The sequence below is a fragment of the Struthio camelus genome, chromosome 2 (assembly GCF_040807025.1).
Source record: "Struthio camelus isolate bStrCam1 chromosome 2, bStrCam1.hap1, whole genome shotgun sequence".
Classification (NCBI taxonomy): domain Eukaryota; kingdom Metazoa; phylum Chordata; class Aves; order Struthioniformes; family Struthionidae; genus Struthio; species Struthio camelus.
Window position 1 is genome coordinate 133,929,457 of NC_090943.1, and position 25,933 is coordinate 133,955,389.

The following is a 25,933-nucleotide window of genomic DNA, read 5'->3' on the forward strand; positions in this document are numbered from 1 at the left end:
GCCTTCTCAGAGACAGCAGATTGGACCAGAGGGACCTCAGTAAAACCTATAGCAATCTTTTACTCTCTCTGGCTTAGGAAAAACATAATGAGCGTAAGAACTGCTAAGGATTGGGCTTTATTAGGATTGCAGTTTAACGATTAATAATAAAGACCACTAATTGCTTTACTCTGGAGGAGAGCCACGGCTCCTAGAAGGGCTGTCGGGCCTCAGAGGCCATGCCGCAGTGCTCCGTGCCAGGAGCAGCCCACGCGCCGGGGCAAGAGCGCCCGCGGCCGAGGTGCCCGTGACTGCCCGCTCGGGGCTGTGGCGCCGGAGGTGGTCTGCCTCTCCGGTGAACCTCGGTCAAACCATCCGTTTGCTACAACAGCTTCGATGATTTTCATCTGTGTGCTTAAAAACAAAAAAACGAAATAAACCCCAGTTATTTAATTCCCTTATATCTCTCTATTTCTGACGGGTTATGGAGCGTAACGTTGTTAAACAGGGAATGTTATCCACGGTAGGGTAACGGGGCAAACGTGATGCTGTCAGAGCCAACATGGATGGAAAAGGTGACAAGCTAAGGCAGGCGAGCCCGGCAGGGCAGGTGGCTCGGTGGCGCAGCAGGCCTCGGAGGGGGATTTGGCTGGTGCGGAGCCTGCAGCCACGCTAACTTCCTTCCCTGGCCTCAGGCGTACGTTAATACCTGATTTTTACAGTAAAAAAGGGCCCCAGGCTGCCTTCCGGCACGCTTGGATGCCGACCCTGCCTTGACGGTTGGCGCACAGCGGGGCGGAGCCCAGCCCGCGTTCTCGGCGCCGGAACTACATTTCCCAGAGTGCCCCGCTCGCTCGGGTGAGGTGGCGGGGCGCGGCGCGGCGCGGCGCGGCTCGGCTCGGCTCGGCTCGGCTCGGCTGAGAGCGGCGGGGACCGGCTGGCTCCGGGGGGCAACGGGGCCATGCGGCGCCGCGCGGGGCTCTCTCCCCTCTTGGGCGCCGCCCTCCTCCTCCTCCGTTGCGGGGCCGTGGCCTCGGCCGCGCTGGGCGGCAGCGTGAAGCGGGGCAACGAGAGACCCATCATCGGTGAGAGGCGGGGGGCGCGAAGGGGGGGCTGCGCCGCCGCGGCGCGGAGCGGGTGACGCGGGGGGAGGCGCCGGGGCTGCGCTGCTCCGCGCCGCTCCGCGCGGCCGAGGCTGCGGTTGGGCGCCCGGTGTCGCGGCGCGAAGGTCGCCGTGGTAAAAGGAGAGGTGGACTTGCGCTGACCGTGAGGCGTGTGAGGGAGTGGAGCTAAAGCAGCCGTACCTTGGGTTTCGGCCTGACGCACGGACTTTTTTTTTTTTCCCTTTTGTTTCCCTTTTTCCTCCCCGTCCCCCCCCCTTTTTTTTCTTTTTCGAACAGTTTTAAAAGACTTTGTCTTTTGAAATGCACAAATGGCCCGGAAAAATAGGAAGAGTGGCAGCATGCTTACTGTTGTCACAAAATAGCTCATCGCACTGCTGTATGTTGCCTTTCCGTCAGTTCGGATAACCGTACATATAAGAACACGTATAATACTTCTGTGTTTTGATCCTCTTTGAGGTGACATATAACACTGGCGTGAAAACCTGTTGATTTCTAAGCGGAATGAAAGATCTCCGAAAACGTAGATTAGATTACATGATCAGAACATTAAATGATAAGTCTTTGCTACTGCGGGCCGTCAACAGTGAAGCTATTATAAGTAACATTTGTTTAAAAAACTTAAAATATAGATCACTTATTCAAGAAAAGCTGTAGTACTAAGTAGTTAAATAAAGCAGGGAAGTTGAGCCTTAATCTGTTATATGTTTATTTGGTACCTTGTGGCTAGGCATCATGACTGACTGACTTACCTCAGTTTTCTCGGTGTTCATAATTCTTTCTTGTTCTAAATAGAACATTATAACATGACAAATAGGAAACTGGAGTTTAATTCTTCTTTCAGAGAGTAACACTTATAATTTGTATAACACTAATTTTCTTTCTTGGACCTTCTAGGTATATTGTCACAGGAATGCCACTTTAAGAAGTTCTACAAGTTTGGAAGTTCATATATTGCTGCTTCATATGTTAAGTTTTTAGAATCTGCTGGTGCCCGGGTTGTGCCAATAAGGTACACTTTTAATATGTTTACAAGAGGATATTAATTGTTTAGCAGAGCGTGTCATCTTAGAAGCACCGAAAGCAGCTATGCTGATTTTCTGAGAGTTTTGAACCCCTCACAGGCTACAAGAAGATGCTCTGATTTGCAAGCTCTTTTTAGAGATCAGAATCAAAGCAGGCTGGAACATACCATGTTTAATATTTATTTTCCTAATAGTCTTTATTATAATTTTCAGCATATTGAATATTTCTTTTTTAACTCACAAACAGTACAGGGTAATTTTATTCTGTTATTCTGGAGTTATCTGTAGTGAGTCTAATGTATATTGCCCCACAAACATGCATATCTAGGTAGATAATATCTTTTATCACAACCCGTAATCTTAGAATTCAAGTAATGGAGGAAGACTATCAGTTCTGCCCATATTGTGGGCCACTAACTCAGTATCTGGTAAAATTTTAGCTGTTGGGCAAAACGTAGCAGAGTAAATAACAGAACTAATGATACTTCATAGCTAACAGGTAGCTAGCTATAAAATGCTAAGTGCACTGTTGTAAGAAATTAAAATTATACTAATACTGCTGCAGCAAATCTCAATAGGTCCAATAGAGGCACCGGTGAAGTGCCTGAGTTCGAAACCAATGTTCCTCGTGCAGCTGATGGAGCTTTCAGATGGTTGCTGACTAGAAGCTTTGCTAATGAAACGGGGGCATCTAATTCTTGACAGCTAAATTAGATGTGGCGGAGCTGGATGCTTTGGATACACCTAGTGCATCAATCCTGCATGAGTTTGGCTGTCATAGTGTTTTGCTGATGCTGAGGTCTTTCTCATCTTTCCACCTCTCAACTGGAGCTTTACTGAAGCATGGGTGTGACCCACTATCTGCAGCTCTGCCCTTTTTGGAGTCAACCAGAAACCGGAGTTGCCAGTCTGCAGGAAGTAATAGCCATGCTATTCATATAAATGTTATATTTAATGAGTACCTGCAGAGGGGTCTTGGAGCACATAATTCTGAACTGTACCTGCCAGGGTCCTATTTCCAGTCTTGTGCGTCCTCAAGTCTCTGCTGAGCTGTTTCAAGTGAAACACTTCAGGTTTGGTGAAACAGTATTTTTTTTGAAAGAAACCTCATTTGTGTACCTACATATAAATCAGGAAATCCTGACTATCTTTCACTTAGGTCAATAAAGTTTTCCCGTTTGAAATTACTGTTAGAATGTAACCAGGTCTTCTATGTTTGAAGTATTACCAGCAATATACTCTGTAATGCAGTAATAAAGAACGCACATCTATGTGGTGGCAACTGTTAAAACGCTTATTTGTGTCCTTATTTATATTGGTAAATATTTCATGAGCTTTTTGTCTTGAAATGAATGACCAAACCTTTCTGTTGTTTTGCAAAGTGAGGGATGATATATCAGGTAAGGATTTTATTTCAGACATTTACCTCCACCTGTCTGTGGGAATTTGTGAAGGCCTCCTGTTCAAAATCAGATAGGCCAAGATCCTGGCAGACACTTGGGAAGGCAAGGCCATCTATGTGGCAGCCTTTGCTTTTAGACCAGCTCGGGCGAGGTGACTCCTGTTGCTGCTGTATTAGATCGCAGGGTAGATTCGTAGAGCGGTTCTAGCATGATTTGCAGCCCAGCTGCAGGAAACGTGGTAGGCCAGCATAGCATTGAGCTACAACGTTACGCAATGATTCCAGCTTGGAACTGGGAGCAGTACAATGAGTGCTTTACTGACAAGTATGCTGGTGGTGATTTGAGAGCTAGCTTGACTCTCAGTGGTTTTTAGCTCTTGTCTGCTGTTCCGCAATTTTTTTAAGCATCACAGGTGGGGAATTAGTCGGAAAGGTGGCTAATCCCTTTCCATGAGAGAAGTGAAACCTTCACTGAGAGGATCCTAGCCATTTGCAACTCCTGGGTGAATGAACTGGTACAGTGAGACCACAAAAGAATAAAGTAGTAGCGTAAGAGCTTCAGAACAGTTCTTGTGATGGTTTGGGACTATTTTCTTCTGAATGTTTAATACACGCTTTCTACATATTTTCTGTGCCCTTTGTTTCTGTTCAGCAACTGTGATACTTTTATGGTAAAATATGTATATTTCAGACCTGTCCTGTAACTGTTTTCTTGGTGTTTCAGATTAAGTCTTTCAGATGAAGAGTATGATAAGCTGTTCCACTCTATTAATGGGTAAGTTTTGAGCACTGGCTTTCTATTGAAATGTATTATAGGTATGGATTTAAGCTGTGCCATGTTCTCAGGACCTCTATCCTTCTACTCTCTTGAAAGGCTGTGCTGAGCACAGTACACATATAAACCTGTTCTAAGACGGAGAGATCACCATTTCGTTCCATGTCAGTCCATTTCCTTTCCTTTCTTTAAGAGCACGTCAGATCATCTGCACCAATGCCAAGAATCATTTTGGCATTCTCGTATGCTTGTCTGCAGGCAAACAGAAGTGGCATTGTAGTGGATAACAATTGGCTTATACTTTACAAGTGAAATAGCCCATTTCCTCTTTCTTAATTTATTTTCTCTTCCTCGTTTGAGTGGTCGGCTTCATTTTGAAGTTTAATAGCACTCGCTGGGAGCATCATTACTCTTAGGCTTCCCTGCTCTTACCCTCCTTTTGTAGCCTTTTCTTCCATTCTTCTCCAGTCTTCTTCATATTTTCTCTATCCCAAAGGTTTCTGATTTTTAGTCTCTGGTTTTGTTTCTACTCTTTTCTGTTTGTGCTCTCTCTCTCTTGCTTCTTACATGGCCTGTCTTGCCTGTTGTGATTCTGTGGCTTAGGGTTTTGTTAGACAAACATATTCTAACTTGCCAGCTGACCTATGGCAACTGTCCACCCTTAATATAGCCATGTGCTCTTTGTTCTTACATTCTTTTAAATGTGAGATGATGTGATCTAAATTAACACACTTTAATTGTGGACTAAACAAAGTCAAAACATTTTAAGTTTGCCTTGTGCTAAAACTAAAGAAGAGTTAAATCAGCTGATACTACCCTTCAGAGACTTGGCTGTGTATGAACCCTTAGCGTGTGATGGGGCTACTTGTAGTCGTGAGATGAGTGTCTTACACCATGAATATTTGGTGTATTCATAAACCAGTATGTTAATCAATATGAGTAAAACTTGCAGATTTAGACCTGTGGCTGCCAGGAGAAAGAATTTTGTGCCCCAAAGCATGCCCTATAAACTGCAGTGTAGGTCTCTCTAGCTTTACAGTGTTAAGAAAGTGACATTTTTCTCCTCTGTGAGGAGTCTCCTGTTGGAGACAGAATGAATTATTTCATCCCCTTTTCATGACTGCAAATCTATCTTTGGTTACAAAGACTGTATCCAATGGAATCTTGCATTCTTTCCGCCTTCCCACCTGCTTGCGTGCAGAGGAGGGTGGTTGGGATCCAATTCCATTATTCCTCTGTCTTTCCTGTGACTTACGAGTTGGTGGACAGGTGTAGGTGGATAAGGGTGGTATATATTTCCTCTTGTTGCCCTCTGCTGTTAGCTAATGGCTTTCACAATATATCTGTATGTAAATAACAAACAAAACCTCTGAAGGGAAGGTCTTTCCATGCTATGGAAACTTAGGATAAGCAAGATAATGTATTGATCTTTCATGTTGTAAGACTTTAGCTCCAGGTTCTTTGTGGTCCAAAATTATCTTTATTTGTTATAAAATGGCTTCTTAAAACCTTGAATGTAGTACAGTGAAGACAGCAATTTTATGAATGTAGCAATGTACTTCTGAAATTGCCTTTAAAATTTACAATGAACTCGTCAGCACTAATCAGCTAGAGATTTTGAAATACATGTAATTGCATTTCAATGTGCTTATCACCCTGTCAAGCCATTGTCATCTTTACTTAATAGGTTACTTCCTTTTTGCACTTAAAGAAATGAAACAATTGTTTCTCCTAATTAATGGTGGCCAGTTCATGACAGTATGAATGAAAGGACCAGATGAATTGAAATTTCCATCACTTCTAGATAAGGATCACCTTATTTGTCTTATTCTCTTCTTTCTTTTACGTCTAATTATCTTATTTGTCTATTTCTCTGTAGAATCCTATAATTTCACCTATTTTAAGACGATTCAGCTGTAATCATTTTCTGTGTTAGTACTGGAGAGTAATCTGATTTGTATGTTTGTGAATAGCGTTCTACTTTTCCACCAAATTCTTGGTGGCTTTTGCATAGCCCTGTGCATTGTAAATGTTAAACTAAAACTAGTCCTGAGTGTTCAAACACATTCTCACTTTGCAGATGCTTGGGATGATTTGAGGATGTTGCGTATCCTTAGCTGCTTGTTAGCATCTCATTGGTACAGGTTACTGTTTTCAGAGCAGGGAAATGTCAATGGAGCCTAGCATATACATCCTATATCCAGGTAGTGGAAATCCTGCAGCCTTTTTGGTAAAAAGTCAGCAGCTGATAAAGGTGGCTTGAGTAAATGTTGTTGAAGTCCCACTGCAGTGGGGACTGTCACGTTCAGTTCTGCACGTGCTGTTCCAGTTGTAGCTGGAAGAGATTTTTCTTATTTTATGTAATTGAATGTCATAGTAGTACTTGATTACTTTCCATATCATCCTTATCATCATTTGTACATGTGAAATCTCTGCTGCACTGTGCTGAGTGTTCCTGTTTACTTGTTTTGGGTTTTTTTGGCATTTGGTTCTGGGGAGCCATACCGAGCACTGCCGTTGTTGAAATCATTTTTGTGATGGAAAACCATTGTACAATGTTTCTTCAATTCCATATCCGAGATTGCTGTATTTCTTTTGGCTGTATTAGATCCTCTGCGATCAAAAGTTACAGGCAAGAGTAGTTTTCCGCCTCTTTTGCATGAACTTTTTGATCTGCGTTGTCCTAAGAAGGTGGTTCTGCAGAGGTCGCAATTATTTTTTACTGAAATTGAGTAGGGCGAATGAAAATTGGGGCCATGATTTTATAGTAGTAGGGAGAGCCAACTAAAAGTCAGGGCGGGATTTGACCCTTTTGTTTACCAGCCAAAGTCTTTATTATGTATATTTCTGTTTGCTCACCTCCTCTTTACGCTGCACTAGCCTTGGTCACTACTTTGTGTTAATAACCTTCCTCAGTTAAAGAGCATTAAAATTTAGGATGGGATTTAGTTCAAGATTAAGATACCTGAATTTGTCTGTCTGCCTGAGTGCTGTCTAAACTCTCGTAATCAATGGAGAGTGTTAGTACAGCCAGTGCAGCCTACAGGGCTGTTCAGCTGACCAACCAGTTGATTGTCTGCTGCTTTAGCATGTATATTCCAGGCTCTATTGACTTTTCTGACTAAATCTCTACTGTCTATAATGGGAGCTTAGTTGTCTAGCTATGGACTTCTGAAATTTAATTGTCTAGAACCACATTGTACCCTTAAAACCACAACCTGCCCTTTCTGTATATGTTGCCCAGGTTTTAGTTGTTATTCGTTATTGCTGATCAGATTCTTGGTTGTTGCCTTGCAGGATACTTTTTCCAGGAGGTGGTGTGGATCTTAGGACTTCAAAATATGCTAAGGTTGCTAAGATCTTTTACCAGAAGGCATTGGAGGTAATTACTAAGGAACAGTTCTTGTTATTGTCACTAGTCAGAGATGAAATGACAGGAGGCTAATATTTTCCTAGTTTCCTACTGGAGTCCACCGTGTTAACTGTAAAGCTGCCAGTAAGTAACTCATTGCTGGTTTCTGTGTAAAAAATCATTTGTAGTTTAAGATTAAGACTCCAAACACCTTTTCTCGTTATGCACTGTCACTGTCCTAAATGCCAAGTTCTCGTGGTGGGAACTGTCTCGTTCGTTGATTTATGTGGGGCTTTATCTCTGTTTGGAACCTGCAATAAAATAACAGGTGTGCCTACTAAAAGCACTGGGTGTCCATTGACATTAAATGTGGAATGACAATACGCACATATATAATAAATGTAAAAGTCTCAGTCTAAATGTAAAAGTTTGAATTCCTCCTGAGGAATTCAAAAGAGAGATTCTCAAATAATCCAGTTTAAATAATATAATGTTATGGCCTTCCTTAACATATGCATTACAGACACTGAAACATCTTTATTCTTACTCATCTATAAACAGACTTAAATATATCTTTGGAGGTGCAAATGAAGGATCTACATTTGCATGAGTTACACCATTTAACGTAATTCCATTCAACTGCTAACTGTAAATGTAGCATTTTTTTAGAGTAAACACTAGCTTAATTTATAACACAAATGGGGGTGTGGGCAATCATTCGTTATGATTTAATTATTAGCATTAATTATCAGGTTGACTTTGTGGGAAAGCTATTTCTTTCAAAGAACATTAGGAAGGCTCTGAATCCTAACTGAAGATTTAATTCTCTTTTTTCCAAGCATAAGAGGTTTTTTCCAGATATTAATTGGTCAATTCTGAATTTCAAAATTTTGTCTTGAAAATGCTTTGTGGAAAGGAATGGATTTTCACTGAGCTTTTTTCACTGTAAAAAACACAATTTCTGTGATTTGTTAAGGACTTTCTGTGTCCAAATTGAATAAAAATGAGAATTTTCTTCCCTTTTCCCCCCCTCACCTGCTTTATTTCCAACTGAAAAATCATGCCACAAAAGTCATAGTTCGGAAATTTTGCCCAACTCTAGCACCAGTTATGAGTAATTCTTAAACTGTTATTGCAACAGGAGGCATTGGTTGGCAGTGAAGAATTCCTTCCTTCTCCTGATGCAGACTTTCCTACAGCAGGCAAGGAGAACTTAGGCAGTGGCTAAGTGGAAAACTTAGTCAGCTGCTGCAGTCCTTTGCTCAGTTCCCATGGCACCAATATTCTTATTCTTATATATACATATACATGTGTATTATATAAATATATATATATTTATGTATATGTATATCTATCTGTCTCCACCTTTGTCATTGGGATTGTTAGTCTGTTACCTTAAACCTGAATCTCGCAAAGACTAGCTCACCTTTATGTAAGGCAAGTGATCTCATTTGTCTCTATGGACCTACTCACTGTGTGAAGTGTGGCTTCTGTATTGGTGTTCAGTATTGGGACGAGGGTTTCTTCTGGTTTTATTGTTAGTATTTGCAGTATTTATTATGAAATTATATGGACGTTTCACAATGATAAAGTGAATTGTTCAAGTTGTAATTTTATAACCGGAGAGGCAGGCTCATTAGAAATGGTATGTGTACTCAAGATGTTTGAAAGGTGAAAAATAATGTTCAGTTCATCATAGGTAACCTTACTAACACACCTTTTTTTTTTTTTCTGTGCTATCCCTAATAATTATGAGTTTTGATTTTCATCTTTTGAGATTTAATTACGACTACAAATTATTGGTAGATTTACTTATGTAAGATGCATTGCAAAAGTCATGAGTATGTTAGCAGATACAGAGTTAACTGAGTTTTATGACTTTTTTTTGTATGTACAAGTGCTCCTTTTCTCTTTTTTTTCCAGTGTTCACAGTGAGAAATATTTGGTCTGGCTCTGTTTTAACATAAATAGGTGATGTAAAATGCTTATCTCATTCAAGTCAATAGAATTTTACTATTGCCTCCTGTTAGGCAAAAGCTTAACCGAACTTGTTTTTTCCAGCTTTTAAATTAGTTTTTAAAATCTGGTATCTTTAGCGTTTTTAAACATATGTTTAGCCTCCAGCCTGGTATTTATTCAAAGAGAAACTGAGGGACTCAAAATGTTTGTGATTTGGCTGTAATTGTTCTTAAATTGTAGGTTGTGTTGTTGTTGTTGTTTGTTTTTATTTTTAACTTTAGTGCTTTTATTCCTCGCTTTACGTGAAAGAAACTCCGCAGGGTAGCAAGTTCTCTGTCTCAAGGCATACATGACAAATGGTCGCGAAGATTCTGCCATACTACTAACCTTCTTTTCGTAAATTCTTCCCTGTTTTACTCTAAGAAGTAGTAATTACGTGGGCTTTTGTTACCACCCTATCAGTAATGCAGTCGGAAGACGTTTTTATTGTAAGCCTGTAGTTTCAGGTTTTCTAGAATGTTTTTTGAGCAGCATCTCTTCAAGGGGGTCATAAGTAAGAACAATTTAGAAACAAAAAAAGAGTACTTAAATTTCACAGAAACACATGAAATCTGAAATATCCCAACTCCTAAAGTGTGCTTACTATGAGGAATAAACAGTACAAAGGTGCAAATTTGCACTGTGTGCGCAGCATCACATGTGCTTAGTTAAATGATAGAAAGCTAGTTGTATTCTCTTTTTGCTTCCCTGCTCTCCTTTTTCGTTTCTTCAGCAATTTTTACACTTATCTTCCAAATTTTATTCTCTTTAAAATGACTGTCACTTTTTATTCTGTGTTACTTAAACTCACAGTTTATCTTCCTGGAACAGAGGTCCAAAATTGCTAGTTAAACAAGCACTTGGTGTCATGACATGACATTAAGACCACAGCCATGATAATAATAATAACTTGCGTTTTCTTAATATAGCTGGATGGGCACAGGTATTGCAGAGGATCCTTGCTATGGAATAATAATGCTTCTTTTGAAACTATGAATGGTAATGAATAGGCTCTCCCTCAAAATGGTGGGGGATTGTTCTGTGTCCCTTCTCTTGTTTTACAGGAGTGTTGTCGTTTTGTGATTTCTGTTTAAACTACTCTCAACGTTACTTACTTACAGAATTGAACAGTTGAATTGATACTAATGTAGGCCAAGATCACTGTCTGGGGGGACATCTGCATATCCTCTAGCTTGCATAGTTTTTCCTCTGAATAAATAAGGGAGTCAATATGTTTATTTCAATTGTGATTGTTCTTGAACTGTTACAATTCCTTTGTCTGTAGTAGTTTTGCTTCTCAGTTACACCAGAGAAAGCAAAAGGAGTAGCAAGTTCTACTGAGTCGTCTTTCTGTAAATCTTCAACACTTTGTTAATTTTGTTGCTTTTTGTTTTGAAGGCTAATGATAAAGGAGATTATTTTCCAATATGGGGAACATGTCTTGGACATGAAGAGCTGACGTATCTCACAAGTGGCGAAATTTTACTTGTTAATACCAACACAGATGGTTTTGCATTCCCTCTGAACTTTACCTCAGGTGAAGAATTCCGTTGCATGTAATGTTTAAATTTTGGTGAGAGGTGTTATTTTGTTTCTCATAAATAAGCAGGGCTGAATATCTAGGAAATTTCCCTTTATTATCTCAACAACTTCTTTCTTATTAACTTCTTTGTTATTAAGTTGCTATGACTGTTTTTACAAAGTCAGTGCGATTCTATGGCTTTTTAAGAAGAAATGTGAGCACGAGCTATTCGGAACCAATAGCAATCAGCACAAACCACAGTTGTAGCTCTTAGATTCAAATTATTATATGAATCAATTACCCCCATAAATAATGTGGGTTTAGGTCCCTTTTCCTTAGTGAGCTGGACAAAATACTGAGGTATGAAACCTGTCAAAATCGGAGAGCAACTGAATTTTAATTTTCCATCTTGCGCCTTACCGAAGAGTGGATATTAGCGATGCTATCTTAGTTGCACAGCATCAAGTATTGAAATTAGAGATATTACTTACCGAGGGAGGAGTGCCACTCAGCAACACTGGCAGAATGTGATTTCTACTGATATTTTCTATGGCTTTATCCTTGAATGTGAGAGTAATTGGTCAGTGGATCATGTAGTGTTCACAGATTCTGCGATTTGTTGTCATTGTGAATGGACTGTCACCGAAATGAGTGACAAAAAACAACGCTCAGTGAGAACTTAGGTGGAAAAGTTGGGTCCTCTTTGAGTGAGGACTGGAGGACATTAATAACAGCACGCTGGAAACCTGTTGGAGTTATTTCACTGATCTTCCTGGCAGCATGTTAAATCATGATGTTATGTTATAGAAACAAGGTAGCGTTTTAGTAAATTTGTCCTCTTCTGTTCAGTAGCAGTCCATCTGTCAGCAGGTTGAGTAATGGAGAATATCCTTTTTTGTTTTTCTTTGTAAAAGTTGCAAAAAACAGTAGGTTATTCAGGAATTTCCCTGAGGATATATTACATGCATTTGCTACTGAGCCATTGACATCGAACTTTCATGTGTGGAGCCTCTCCGTGCAGGTATTTGATCCATTTTATGTCATGAACACAAATACATTTGTTGGGTTAAAACTATAAATGAATGAACAAACAACACATCCTTTTTTATTTCTTCCTTATCACAGAATTTCACAAAGAATGAGAAGCTATATAATTTCTATAATGTTCTGACCACTAACACAGCTGACGAACTGGAGTTTATATCTACCATGGAAGGTGAGGAAGTGAATTTTGTGTGTAAAGTGGGACGGTAACAAAGTAGTTCTTCTTTAGAGATGTGCTGGCCGTGATACTAATTTGTAATGCAAGTTTACTTTTAACATAGCGTGGTGAATCCTGGCTCTATCTGCACTCCGGCTGTGAGAAACACTGTGTTTGCAGAGATAAATTATCTTTTGAGTACATATCTGTGAGCTTACTTCTCTCACCCGTTTTTCCCCTCCCAGATATGCCATTGCACTTGAGCACTGGAATGTTTCCGTGCCACAAAGGGAGATGTACAGCACTACTCTTTTTGTAGTTTAATCCCTTCACAGTGCAGTGCGCCTCTCTCGCATCTTGCTGTCCGTTTGCTGATGCTGGCTCTCCTGTGATGCTCCGTATCTTGTTTGTTGGAGGAGGAGAACAATTCATGGTATTGAGATTACAGCAATTTCCCTCATTACTTTGGCAGCAATACTGCTAATTGCCTTCCTCCAAAAGCCTTTTGCATTACATATACCTGCTCTAGGCTTGCTCAACTCAAGAAAGGTGTCAATTTGTTCCGGAGTGTGGGTTTTGATTAGGGTTCTGCTAATAGCTCTACAATAAGGTTTGGCTGCCAACCTGTGGGAGTCTTCTGTATGGCATGTTGATTGTCCTCCAGAAGAGAAAAATAGCTGTTTGATCAGATAACCTGATTAGCCTAATGGCAGGCACCTCCTTTTCCTGCAAGTGATTTATCACAGAGCAGTCACTGGCTGCTGTGCTGCTATCCTCTGTAAGACAGTTAAGGACTGGGTTCCCCCAGGTGTATTAGGCCAGGCACAGAGCAGACGGGAGCTGCCACTAGATTGACTGGGCCTTCAAGGAGATCTCAAGACTTGAATCTGGAATTCTTTTTAGTTATGCAACGCGAGTAATCAAAGTAACTGATCTACAAAAATCTTTTTGCGTGGAATGAAACTCTCTTTTTATAATGCCCATTTTTTCATTGAATTTTACTGTGACTTTGTAGGAGTTTCAAGTTGCTATTTCAAGTTTTTGTGATGCTATTGATTATAAGTGCAATGTTTCTGTAGCTTATACTTTAAATTCTTTTTGCAATAAGATTATGCCCGCCTCACTCTTAAGGCATAGACTTGCTTACGTGCTTTGATGAAAAGTGTGTTTGTTGCAGCGTACAAATACCCAATTTACGGTGTCCAGTGGCATCCAGAGAAAAATGCTTATGAATGGAAGAACTCATCAGGCATTCCACATTCCTCCTTGGCTATAAGAGCATCATATTACATGGCTGACTTCTTCGTTAACGAAGGTAAAAACTTTATGATCTATAAATGTCAGTTTTTTGAGTGAAGCGTTAGTAAAAATCCTTGAAGAGAAAAGACCTGTTTTTCAGCTGTCAAAGTTCAATACCTCTGATTGCTTTGTGAGAAGCTTACTCTACAAGCTTTATAGGCTTATAAAAAAACAAGGTATACTAGAAATAGAATGGCTTAGTAAAAGTGACATAGAAAAACCAGACATTCTACTGAAACGAGTGTGTTTCCACTAGGAGTAAAAGCCTTGCCTGTGCCATGACTGTCTATCATTTTGAAGGATCTTTGTAGCAACTTAGTCTGCCTTGCACAAAGACAATGAAATGAGGAAAAAATGTCCCATTTGTAATTTCCAGAGGCTTCTGAAATGAGTTAGAGGCATTAAATATGTTCTTAGCTTTGCTTACCAAACCATAGCACCATGATTATAGATGCTGCTTAGGCTAAGTACAGAGATATGTCAAAGGGGTGCACTATAGTGTCCACAGTATTTAGCTGCTGGGCAGCGTAAGATGTTTTTGAGTTCTGCTGCTGAGCTTCTAAGTTTATTTATACCCTCAGAAGCTGGAAGCAAGTAGTCTGTAAAATTTTGGTAGTTTATGAAAACTTTGTCCATCTGCTATAAATAAGTTGGATATGAATACAGAAATATCTGAAGTGATCAAGCTTATTTTGTTCCAGTCACTGCAGTCTTTTAAATTGACTATGTTTGAAATAGTCAAAGTAATTGAATAGGACTATAAAGTCCATAATCAATAACCGAATTGAGTTTGATCTGTAGATTTATCTGTATGTTATCCTTTTGATTAGAGAAAGCAAATGGCAGTTTAAAGCGGTGCAACTTGCGCTGAGCTGGTCAGAGAGAGTGTAGAAATAAAGGCTGTGCTTTATACAAGTTCAAGGCCCTTTTTTGGGTGCTGAAGTCTTACTCTGCTTTGCAGAAAGGTGGTAAAATTCCTTGTTGTCACCATCCATAAACTTCTTGTATTTTAAAAATTTTGATAGGGTCCTTATGGGAGACAAAATTAAAGGGGAAAACCGGAGAACGTGCAACATTAGTCTATTTTCTTGTGGAGTGTAATACTAAAATGCAATACGTTCTCTAGTTCTGTTTGATATGTTCTCTTGTATCTGTCTGCACTGTACAGTGTAGGCAGAATTAAGTTGCTCTGGCCATTATCTGAGTAAATCAGCGTGGCAAAAGAAGTGCCAACTCTGTGCTAATAAGCCATACAGAGATATAGGACATGTATGAATTTATGCCTATATGTATATTTATGTACACACACACGCACACATATATGTAATGAGCTTATGCCACACTGATGTGGTCACCAGCTTTTGCATCTGTTGTTCTTGAATTGTAGTAGAGCAAACCTATGTCAGTCAGCTTATATGTGTATATCCGCCATCTCATATGCCAAGCGACAAGGAATTCTTTGTTAGCTTTTACCCTCCTTAACACTGAAAATAAACTGCAGGGTGAGGAAACAAACTGGTTTCAACTGACAGAAATGTACTCAGTAGCTATGATCATTTACTAACTAAACCATTCTGTTGAAATAGCATCCCCGTGTCCATCCGCTGGTAATTCTAACTTGTGTAGGGTTGCGCACATGACAAACCAAGCCAGGATTCAGTTTTTGTTGTCTTCACCAAATCAGTCTGTGCCAACAGTGCAGCTTTCAGGAGACTAGTATTCTGATATGTTTCTCATGGTACTGTGAGAGCTGCTGGATCTCACAAATCCTCTTGTATAGTCTTGACTTTAAATGAATAATTAAATTTCTCCATCTCCAGTAATAAAATATTGCTGTAACTACATTTCTGAAGGTCTGTCTTCCCAGTTCTCCGTGTAATAGTTACTGTAATTCTATTTGTTCTTATGCTATACAGCATGACTTACTTTTCCAAGAAATAAATTATCAAGGATGATAACAGAAAAATGATCTGTAATTTTAAAATGTTTTACAGCCCGGAAGAACCTACACAGTTTTCCCACTAAAGATGAGGAGACAAAAGAATTGATTTATAATTACACTCCGACTTATACAGGAGCATTTTCTTCATTTCAACAAGTCTATTTTTTTGATTGAATATCTGTTCAAAGGTGCAGCATTGCTGTTTGCAAAAGGAATTATTTGCTGGCATTTCATAATTAAGCTGATATAGTGCACTGCAGTTTACAGTGATTTATCCTGTGTTTCTTCTGCACTGTTGGATCATTAATCTAAAAATTTACAATTAATAAGGTAATAATTGTCCTGGATCACACTTGAATACAAGCCACAGAAAAATGATTTTTTTCCTCCAGAAAAGGCATTTTGATTATGCTTATAAATTTGAAAATGATCAGTTGTAGTAAAAGGAAAAACATGATATTCGTATATTTCAAAATATGGAGTTTATCTCTGTAAAGTGTTGTGGACTGTGATAGCACTAGTGGTTTAGAGATGGTGCTTAGTACTACTCTGTTCTCTTAAAATGATTTAACGTAAGAGACTTCTGATCTTGGACTTGTTGTAAATATGTATGTAACTAAGTTCTTAACAGGGACTAGTTTGTCGTTTGAAAAAATAATAAAATTCGTGCTACATAAGCACGAGAATGCAATGTAAATTACACGTTGCAAATACCAGATAAAATTAACTTGGAGGGCATAATTAAGTGCTGATCCCACTTTCTACTCTTCTCAAATTCAGTTTCATAAATCCTGCAAGAATCTGTTTGATAGTAGCTGGATTCTGCAAATGGAGCAGACTATTTGTCGATATTTAAAAGAATGTCAACCTAACTTTTAACTGTGTCATGATTTGTACTCTTTTAAACTTTTAAAACTTTTTCTGTAGTTACTGGATAGAATTCTCACTGGTGGAGTCGGGGGAGTTTGCCATTGACTTAGTAGAGCCGATAGTTTCTTTCTCTTTCCTCATACAGTTTAATGCAACTGGAATTCAAACAGCAGATGAATGTATCTGAAAAACCTATTAATGTTGACATAATGATAATAGCAGTTACATTCAGTACGCTATGGTGCCCGTTTGTTTTTTTGCTCTGCTACATGCTTAGTGGCATGCTTAGTTTTGTTCAGTGGTTTTGTGTGGGGTCCAAAAGGGAACTAAGATGAGACAATCAGATATAATTTTCCTGTATTGCACAGCTTTCAAACTTTGTTAATGTCAGTGGGAATTTGGAGTTTATGAAGAATTCAGTTTGTACCTCAGCTCTCTGTTTGGCGGTACCTTGTGTTCTAAAGTACCACATCTGAATAAAGCCAATACGTTTCTCAGGTCATTTAAGTAAAGTATTCTGTAACTTATTCTTCATAACCAAACAACTGCACAGACAATGTGAAAAGCGTTAATTAAAATAATGTAAGTATAAAATAGTATAAGGAAAAATAACTATGACTACTGAAAAGACATTGTTGGGTGATGACAAGCTTAGACTTGTGAAATTGCAAATTTCTGCATTTTCCTGATGAGCCAAGTTCTGTAAATGGAACTCTGTTTTTAATATAAGCAACCTTATTTTATTAACTATGTTAGCTGATTCCTGACTAGAACCAGTGTAAAAAGAGCATCATGGTCTCCAGTTGCAAATAGATGTAGCAGCTAAGATACCAAGGCCAGTCTTCCACTTCTTGCTCGTGTTAAGTTCATCGGAATATGTCTTAAGAGTCTGCCCGAGTAAGAAGTGCAGGAGTTAACCTTAATAACAGGGACCAATCTGGCAAGTGAAATGTCTGCTAACTGCAATGGTAGTAATCAGTTCACAGGTGTGTAACTGTGAAGAATATGGTGTGCAATGTGATGAGAAAGCAGTGCTTATCATCTATATATGTCTTTCCGTTGTATTCTTTATTTTATAAAGCCTTATTTGATGGTATTGGTGATTTTCTATGATACTTGAAATAAAGTTTATTCAAAAATACATGTATTTTTCTTCTCTTCTAGATTGCATGGATAAAGTATTAACATTCCTTGCTCCCCCCGCCCCGTGACACTCTCGAATCAGGTGGCTGCTGTAACCTGCATCCACTTGGTATAGTGTTGGGAACCATTGCTCTGTCCTGATGAGGAAAGCGAGGGAGCTGTCTATGCTGACTTACTCCGTGTTCTGTTTGGCACTCAGCACTGTAGGTAGAACGCAGGATCAGAACATTTGCCTGCTTACCTGCTTAATTTTCAAAGTCTTTTTAGTTCTAATGCTCATCTGCTGTAAGCTGAAACTAATCTATAGGCAGTCACAAAGCTAGCAGATGTGATGGCTAACTCTCAGTCCAATGGATTGCACTTTCCTTTAGTGGTAACTAGATGGTAGCCAGTTTAGAGGCAAACAAAGAGAGGCTGATATAGCAGGATGAATCATGAGGTTTGAGGGGAAACAGAAGTGATTGAGATAGGTTTTTGAGGGTTAGTGTCTGTCAGAAGTAGAGTAAGACACAGGCAGTTGTTCCTGCGATCCAAGACAGAACTAAGAGCTTCTAATGGAGGTCGTTGCCTAGGAGCTCTGTGTTGGGGGAGCAGCTGGAACAGGGCTGCCCTGCAAAGGAAGGTGAGCTGAGGGTGACAGCCTGGCCAACAGGGCCATGACCTTACAAGGGAAGCAGTTCCACAGTATCTGAATACGAAGAGCAGAACAAGTTTAGTGACAGTAACAAGGGTCAGCCAGTCCAGAGGTTGCCAGACAAGTCTGTAGTGATGAGGCAGGTCCAGGGTCGAGCCAGATGGTCAAGTCAGTGAGTCAGGGTCAGTAGGGTCTATGGCTATGACAGGTGTACTGACAGCACAGCTCAGGCAAGGGCCAAGGCCCAGGGCCTGACCTTAATGGTAGCTCCTGAGTCAAGGGGTGGAGGATCCCAAGAGGGCTGCTCACAGCTCTTTCTCACGCAGCTTTTCTCACGGCAGCATGGCTCCAGGTTGTAGAGCTGTGCAGTGCCACAAAGGCAGCCAGACATTTAGGAGGGAGGGAGAGAGCATGGTGGTGCACTCGCGGCCCTGACACACTAGAGCTGTAAGCAAAACAACTGCTGTCTGCCATGTTCAGAGACATGAGAACTTACAATACTTGGCCTCTTCCATCAAGTTCTGCTGCAGTCAGAAACATTACCTGTAGGAACCCAGAGCTGTTGAGAGCTCACCCAGAAATGAGTTAACAAAAATTATTAAGAACCTTCAATAAAAGACCTCCTGTCTACCCTGAGTGGTGTACAACATAATTTTTCATTGCTCAGGTAAGGTAGAACTCACAATTTATATATAACTGGTAGTTTTCAGAACTGACGCTGGAGAGAGAAGGAAGGGAGCCTATGGCTATACTCTCAGCTTATTCAGAGTATAGCTGAAAAGCCTAATCATCTTGCTTCTCCCTTGGGGAAAAGATCCATCCCCAAAAAGCTCCCTTGGGCTTGCTTCTCCCTTGGGGAAAAGATCCATCATCCAGCAAAATAGCTGTGTGTGTTCTGCAGGTTATATTAAGACACCTTTCAGAAGGAAAAGTTTGAAATGGTTTTCTCTTTGTACTATTCTATTTTTACCACTAGATGGCCTACAAAAACCAGTTTTGCATATACAATTTCTTAACGTGCTTTACTGTTGTATGGGAAGCTTAGCGCTGTGTCATGTTGAACAGGATATTTATTGTACTGTGATATTTAATATGCACCAGGATATTGGGGCTGTGAGGCCAGAATAAGGGAGGACACAGAACAAGACTGAAATTTTACTTGGCATGACTGGCCAGATTGGCAGGACAGCAGGAGAGAAACAGAGAGAGGGGGAACAAGAGTAGAATTAACCAAACTGGGGCCAGCTCATGAATCCAGTGAATATTTGAAAAGTTTGAGCGTTAGTTGGAGGTGACTGGAATGGGGTCCCTAATTTCAGGTGATTGTTCCTACCGTACAGCTATAAAATCTGTCTTGGTTCCTTTTGCTAAGAATATGAAATTAATTCATGCAAAACAGGAGAGCTTGGACAGGAAGGACTGAGAACCTGAGCTCGGAAAACCTTTGCCTGGGATGTAGGAACGACCAGTTTGAATCTCTTCAGGCAAGGAAGAAATTGCAAGAATTACATCGTAACTAAGTGCCCTAAATATTGAGATACAGAGTAAAAAGAAGAACATAAGGCACAAGCTGCTTTATGGAAAAAAACTTTATGGGTTGAACAGATAAGCCAAATTTCCTAGCAAGGTGGTGAATTCCAGGTAGAGATTAGTGTCCAAGGCCCTAGAGGAGCAGGCTGTGACACTGTTCCCACTTTAATGCTGACCAGCCTGTGGATCTTATTTTTAAGTTAACTTTCACTTTGTCCTTCCAGCCTTATTCATAGCTATGGATGTCACTCAGCAAAGAGAGTGGGGAGAGTGGGGATGTGGTGGATTTTTCTTGGAATAGTGAGGAAAGAACAGAGGCTTTCTGAACAACCAGACAGAACAATAATTATCAGGTTTTTTTTTTTATGAGAGTTCCCTTCTCAATTGCGTTTTATCCTTGAATTGCCTTCATGAGGCAGGAGGCCTGAGGGGAGAGAAAGAGCATGTGATCACACAATTGAAGACTATATACTAGTGTATTCTCAAGAGTGTGTATAGTCTTTGAGGAGGGAGAGTATACACAATATGGTTTTAGTCATTTTTCTCTTGGTAATTGACTTTTTTCATATACGTATATCATGCATGCTTTTTTCCTGTGGAATTCACTTACAGGTATGTAATGAGTGCATCTATCAGAAGAGCCTATGTGAGCTGGGTAGCATTCAAGTCCCAATAAGGTTTCTAAATGCCTGTCCAAATTATTTTGGTTTGAGAAACGTGAAAAGGCACGTGAAAGACAGATGGATAACTACTATGAGGATACTGGCTCGCATCCCTCCAGCTTACACAGCTGACTGTGCTTGCAAATTACACTGACATCCACTACATTTGCAGATGCAGTGTGCAGCGCTCATTCTTTGTTGGCCTTACGTCCTTTCTCAAGGGCAGGCACTTTCCTTCCACCAGTGCTTGTCTATTGGGCAAATAGCAGAGAATATCTTGCCGCCTCTTGACTGGGACACTATTCTAACTTTCTCCACTTCCTTATAGCGTTTGCAACTGTTTCATAATGTAGCTGGTGTGTTTTAAGAGCCAGTTTTCTTTTTAAGTTCTTAAGTAACCAAACATTTTCAAAACCTTTCATCCAAAAAGTTTCACAAGCTGTCTGACAATAGCTGTCACTATTTGAAAGAGCTCTTTGAACCAGGCATTTGATCCAAACTTGAGCAAAAAAGCCCAAATTCCCTTATTTGAGATTCTTAGAAATGTAGTGAACACTCCTCACAACCAAGCTTTCTGTAAATGAAAAGCGGAAAGTAAACAAGCAAAAGGCTAAAAGGAGTAAACTGTAGGAAGTGTAGCTTTAGGTCGTTAAAAGAATTGAATTGAGTACTGGAATATGTAACTTTCAAGAACAATAGAAACTTCTTTTGATGATTAAGACAGTACAGTATATCATTGTGTTTTTGCAGTTATAGTATAGAGCTGATGTTATAAATAGGTAAATATATGTGTATGTGTGTGCATGTGCAATTACTTACCGTTTTCCTAAAGAGAAGATCACCACCAACAGCACAAAACTTAAAATTGCAATTTTCTAGCTAGGACCGCATTAGGAAATTCGCTCCTCCCAATATAGTCACCTTTTTCAACCCTAGAATTCAACTTCAGACAGGGAAATTTAATTTCACAAATCTATAGTTTGTGGGGATTAACTCAGCAACTATGACTCTATGGTAGCCCGTAAGGTTTTGCTTTTTCAAAAAATACTGAGACTTACTCAGAGCACAAGTGTTATGAAAGAGACAAAGTAAAATGAATAGTTTACAGACAATCTCTGAGATTCTCCAAAGAGTCCCCAGCAAAATGAAAGTGCTTCAAAGATTTTGGCCAGACCCATTCTGATCTTGAATGGAGTTAATCCTTGCACTCCTTCTAAGCTAACAAATTCATCATTGCGGTTTGTATCTTTGGACCACTGATGGAGTCTGGAGCCGTTTGCAGCCTCCTAAAGCATGATATCCTGTACTTCCACTGCAAAAGAGGGAAACTTGTTTCACCTGGTTACCTGCTTTTCTTGAATATTCAGAATTTGTACTAATTACTTCTCATCAGCGTTTGCAAGAAGCACCTCAGTGCACCCATTCAAACAAAAGTACAGGTAAACCCTTTGTCTCTGGAGTTAGATCCTAGAGAAAAAAAATACAAACAAAACTGACGTGGACCTAAATGCAACCAAAATGAAAAGAGCACTGCTTCCCTGTTACCAGAAAAAGAAGCTGGTTCAGCCTTCATCCTTAGGCTCTGAAGCTTTACTCCAGGTTTCTCATCCTTCCTTCATGTTCAAACTCATCCTTGCCGTTCTTCCCACTTGGATTCTTGCTGCTCATACTACTTTGCAGCTACTCAGGAAGTCTCGTTACTGCACCGTAACTTCTAGCTAGCAAAGTCGCTCCTTCTTTCAGCAACTGTTGCCGTAATCTTCCCAAATTATTTCTATGCAGAGAAAGCTTTTAAAATTAGTGCAAGACAGACCATTCCACCTCAAATGCTTGCAAGCTTGAGAACTGTGTGCATGAACGCACTAAATGCTTATGTGGTCCTGGCCAGAAGTGCCACTGGATATGTCAGCTGGAGCCCAGCCTAAAGCATTGCATTGGGTGAGTCTTCTGGAAAGGAAGCAGCACGCAGCAGAAGCAGCAGCCTGTACCAGCTGAAGCTGTAACTCAAGCCATCGTAACCTATGCTACGGTTAGAGAACCAATCCTTTAACAAAAATTTCATTGATGGCCTTTTATTCCTAACTATCAACAATCTTTCCCTCTGTTAGGTACATTTGAACCCATTCAGAATCAGTAAGCTATTTCCTCTTTATGATGAGCTCTATTTGTTTTCCATAACCAAGTGGCCTGAGACGTGTGAAAGGACTGAATCTGAATCTAGACTAATTTCCTTTTGGAAATTACTGTATTTTAACTGAAAGAGAATTGAAACTTGCACTATGGGTATACTGTGGCTTTTAGCCTCACTGCACTGAGTGCAGTGAGTGGGGAAAAGTTAGAGTACAGGTGAAAGGAAGGTGTATCTTTATGCATAAATATACTTTGGAAAGAAACTGAATCTCATAACATCAGCTCAGGGGATACCAACTGAGAAAATAACACCTATTCAAACAGCAGGGCTTCTTGGGAATCTTTTGTTTTTACAAATTTTTGTTTTTATAGCTTGAGAATAAGGCAGTTCAGCTAGTTTACAAGCCGTCATCCTTTTAGAAACCATTTCTGCGAAGGCTCAGCATAAGTGGTGCAAGTCACCCAGGGGGCCCCCTCCTCACCCTGCGCAGTGCTTGGGGCACTTTGGTTGCTGCAGTGTGACCACAAGGGCTGGCCCTTGCCAGGTGCCAAACCTCGATGGCCAGGGCCAAGCCTGTGGCAGCAAGGATAGCACTAGGCACGTGTCGCCTCCGCAAAGTGCTATATACTTCAAATGCAAAGTCCAGCCACTGATCGCAGGAAGTACTTTTTAATTCATGACAGACCATTTATGGGCGTTGGGGGAAAGGTCTGATTTTGGCCCTCACTAATTTCTTTTTTATTTCTAAAACTAGTTTGCTCAGTGGGTCTGACCAGCAAGAAGTGAAGGGACGAATCCTCATCAATCTTTGAAAAGCAAGATAGGACAAAATTGTAGTTGTTGAGGATACCTTTTCTCCAGAGCTCTCCCTGCTGCCCTTCTGTGCCCGGTACCCACCGGTGCTCTAAGCAGTGGTTTGGGCCGTCAATCCCTAGTCTGCGCCCAGCCGTGGCGCGGGGCGAAGGCGTGCAGGAGGAGAGGTGGGAGTACGCCTCATGGCCAGATTTTTTAATGCTCTAGGTTCAAAAGAGAGAAGCGATTTTGCCAATATCTTGTTTTCTTGTTTATGACTTCAGATTCAAAGACATGTTTACTATGCTGTTCTAGCTGTTATGAGATTCCTACCAGTCTGTGTAGATGACACATTACTGCCAGGCAGTTCTCTTCGTGGTCTGCGAGGTGGTGTAACTGGCAAAGAAAGGGATTTGCAGCACAGACAATGGACTGATTTTTTTGAGTTTGGAAAACTGACCAGATTCCATCTTCTGGCTTCGTATTTGGTTACCATTTTCCTAAACACAGGCAAATGCAGTGCCAGGATACAGCATATTGAAGTGTGCAGTCAAATCCTCTTTTAAATTACTGAAGCAGTGTGGCTTCTGTGACCACCTTTGTGAGATAATCTCACAATTTTCTCAACTGCGGAGCTAGGAAACGTTGCCAGCTGCTCAGGCTGATTTTTTTCTTATCTCAACATCATCTTTGTAGATTTGAATTAACTGGCAAGGGCAAGAGACAAGGAAAAGGAAACCTTCAACAAGTAATTGTCAGCTATATCAGACCTGCTGGGAATCTCATTCCTCCTCTGTATACTCTATAACTTTTAATTGTTCCTTTTTGAAATATGAAGAGAATATCTATGCTTCGTGCGTATGTTTTCTTGGATCAGTTCCCCTTATTATGTAGTGCATGGTCAAAATCCTGGAATGACCTATGTGCAATGATTTTGTTTTTCTTGCAAGACCTGAGTAACTACTATGAATAATAGTGTGCATTTACATCCTGAGGGAGACAGGATCTGAGTTCTGCAGTGGAAGGTTATAACTTCCTTTGCAAACAACAGAGTCTGTAGCTGCCTGTGCTCTAGAAAAGGTGGGCCTGGCTCCCTTTCTTGAGGCAGACTCGTGACACCACTCTGACATTGTCAGGGACCAGAAGGTGAGTATAATGCTCTACGCGGCTGGACAATACTTCTATGCTAAATCCACTGATGCTTAATTCTGTCATTTGGTTGTTTGTGACAGTAAGACCGCAGAAGTTGATGGGTAAAAAATACAAATGACAAGTCAGGATTTCACCAGTCAGACCTATCTGTCGTGCTTAAACAACTTAAAGAGTTTCACTTTCCTAAAAACAGAGCACCCTAAGCCCAATTGGCCTACTTGTGTCCTACAGAACTATACCAGTATGTATAGAGGAGTGCACAGAACATGCCATATATTTCTCTGTGTCATTCACAAAGGACGTAGTGATATTCAGAAAGGTCCTAAAGTACCAAATGAAGTCCTTTTTTCCTTCTGTTTTCATAGAAGATAATAGCTATGTAGCAAAATTAAATGATTTCTAATTAGGAATTATACATTGTCCAAATAAATGGGATTTTTTTTTCCTCTTCTGCAGTCTGTGTCTTTGTCAGGGAAGCTGAACTTTCTCCAGCGCTCTTAACCCCTTCCCATATTCTCATGATCTGTAAAGAAGCAAACAGCCAGTCTTGTAGCGCAACATCAGACCCGTCCTTTCCTCTGTGGCTCTCCATAACAGGGGTGCCTCTGCTGTGTTACTGCCGTGCTATAACTGTATGTTCAAGGAAGGACGACAGTCATTGATAGCAATATACCTTCTATGCATTTCACTGGAGGTGAATATTCATCCATGAAGTGACATTGCTAAAAAAGCCTGTGTACATTTTGAATTCCCAGATATCTGCCTATTTGGTGCTGTGTATGGCACTAAGTAGACCCCCTCCTGGGAGCGGTTGTCCCCAGGCTGAAGAGTGAAAGCATGTTTATACAATGCCATTAGGGCTAGGGCTTATCCTAAAAAAAACAAAAAAACAAAAAAACAAATCCTGGACGAAAGCAGTTTTCAGAACGAACCTAATGGGTTTATTCAGAACGTAGGTACAAGAGAGATGACCCCTTACGGTAAATGAAGGGGTAAACTGACATTTCTCTTATGGACTTTCCTGCAGGCTCTAAATCACTAACGAAAAACTTTTATTCTTCTATCACAGCTTATCTCCTGCTTAGATTGCTATGAATTCATTTCCTGTTTTTTAAGTAATGACTAGAATATTGAAGAATATAATCCAGACAGATGGATGATTAATTATATGGGAAGTAATTAGAAAGAAACATGATCTCATAGTTTAATGAGTATCAGAATTTTTGGTAGTTGTCTTATCCTCTGTGTCCTGTAGAACTTATTGATAAATTATAATTTAGATACTAAGACTTCAAACCCAACAAGAAAAATTAGAGAACTTCATTTAGGCAATTTGAAATTAGACTGGAGTACTAAAAAATTGAGGTAATTAAAATTTGGGATGTCTCATCCACCTGATTAAA

General features: G+C 40.2%; 1 protein-coding gene across 1 annotated transcript; it reads left to right on the plus strand.

The window, feature by feature from the left end:
- The first annotated feature begins 817 nt into the window (after window positions 1–817).
- GGH (gamma-glutamyl hydrolase) lies at window positions 818–17,629 on the plus strand. The gene is made up of 9 exons (XM_068932614.1): window positions 818–1,064; window positions 1,998–2,112; window positions 4,252–4,302; window positions 7,600–7,684; window positions 11,051–11,189; window positions 12,089–12,195; window positions 12,300–12,390; window positions 13,553–13,690; window positions 15,669–17,629. The coding sequence occupies exons 1-9, from the start codon at window positions 941–943 to the stop codon at window positions 15,788–15,790; spliced, it is 972 nt and encodes a 323-aa protein (XP_068788715.1). The 5' UTR covers window positions 818–940; the 3' UTR covers window positions 15,791–17,629.
- The last annotated feature ends 8,304 nt before the right edge of the window (window positions 17,630–25,933 follow it).

Coding starts and splice junctions, on each gene's coding strand:
- GGH (XM_068932614.1), top strand. CDS start 941: ATGCGGCGCCGCGCGGGGCTCTCTCCCCTCTTGGGCGCCGCCCTCCTC. Junction 7,685..11,050: donor TTTACCAGAAGGCATTGGAG/GTAATTACTAAG, acceptor TTTGTTTTGAAG/GCTAATGATAAAGGAGATTA. Junction 13,691..15,668: donor TGACTTCTTCGTTAACGAAG/GTAAAAACTTTA, acceptor AATGTTTTACAG/CCCGGAAGAACCTACACAGT.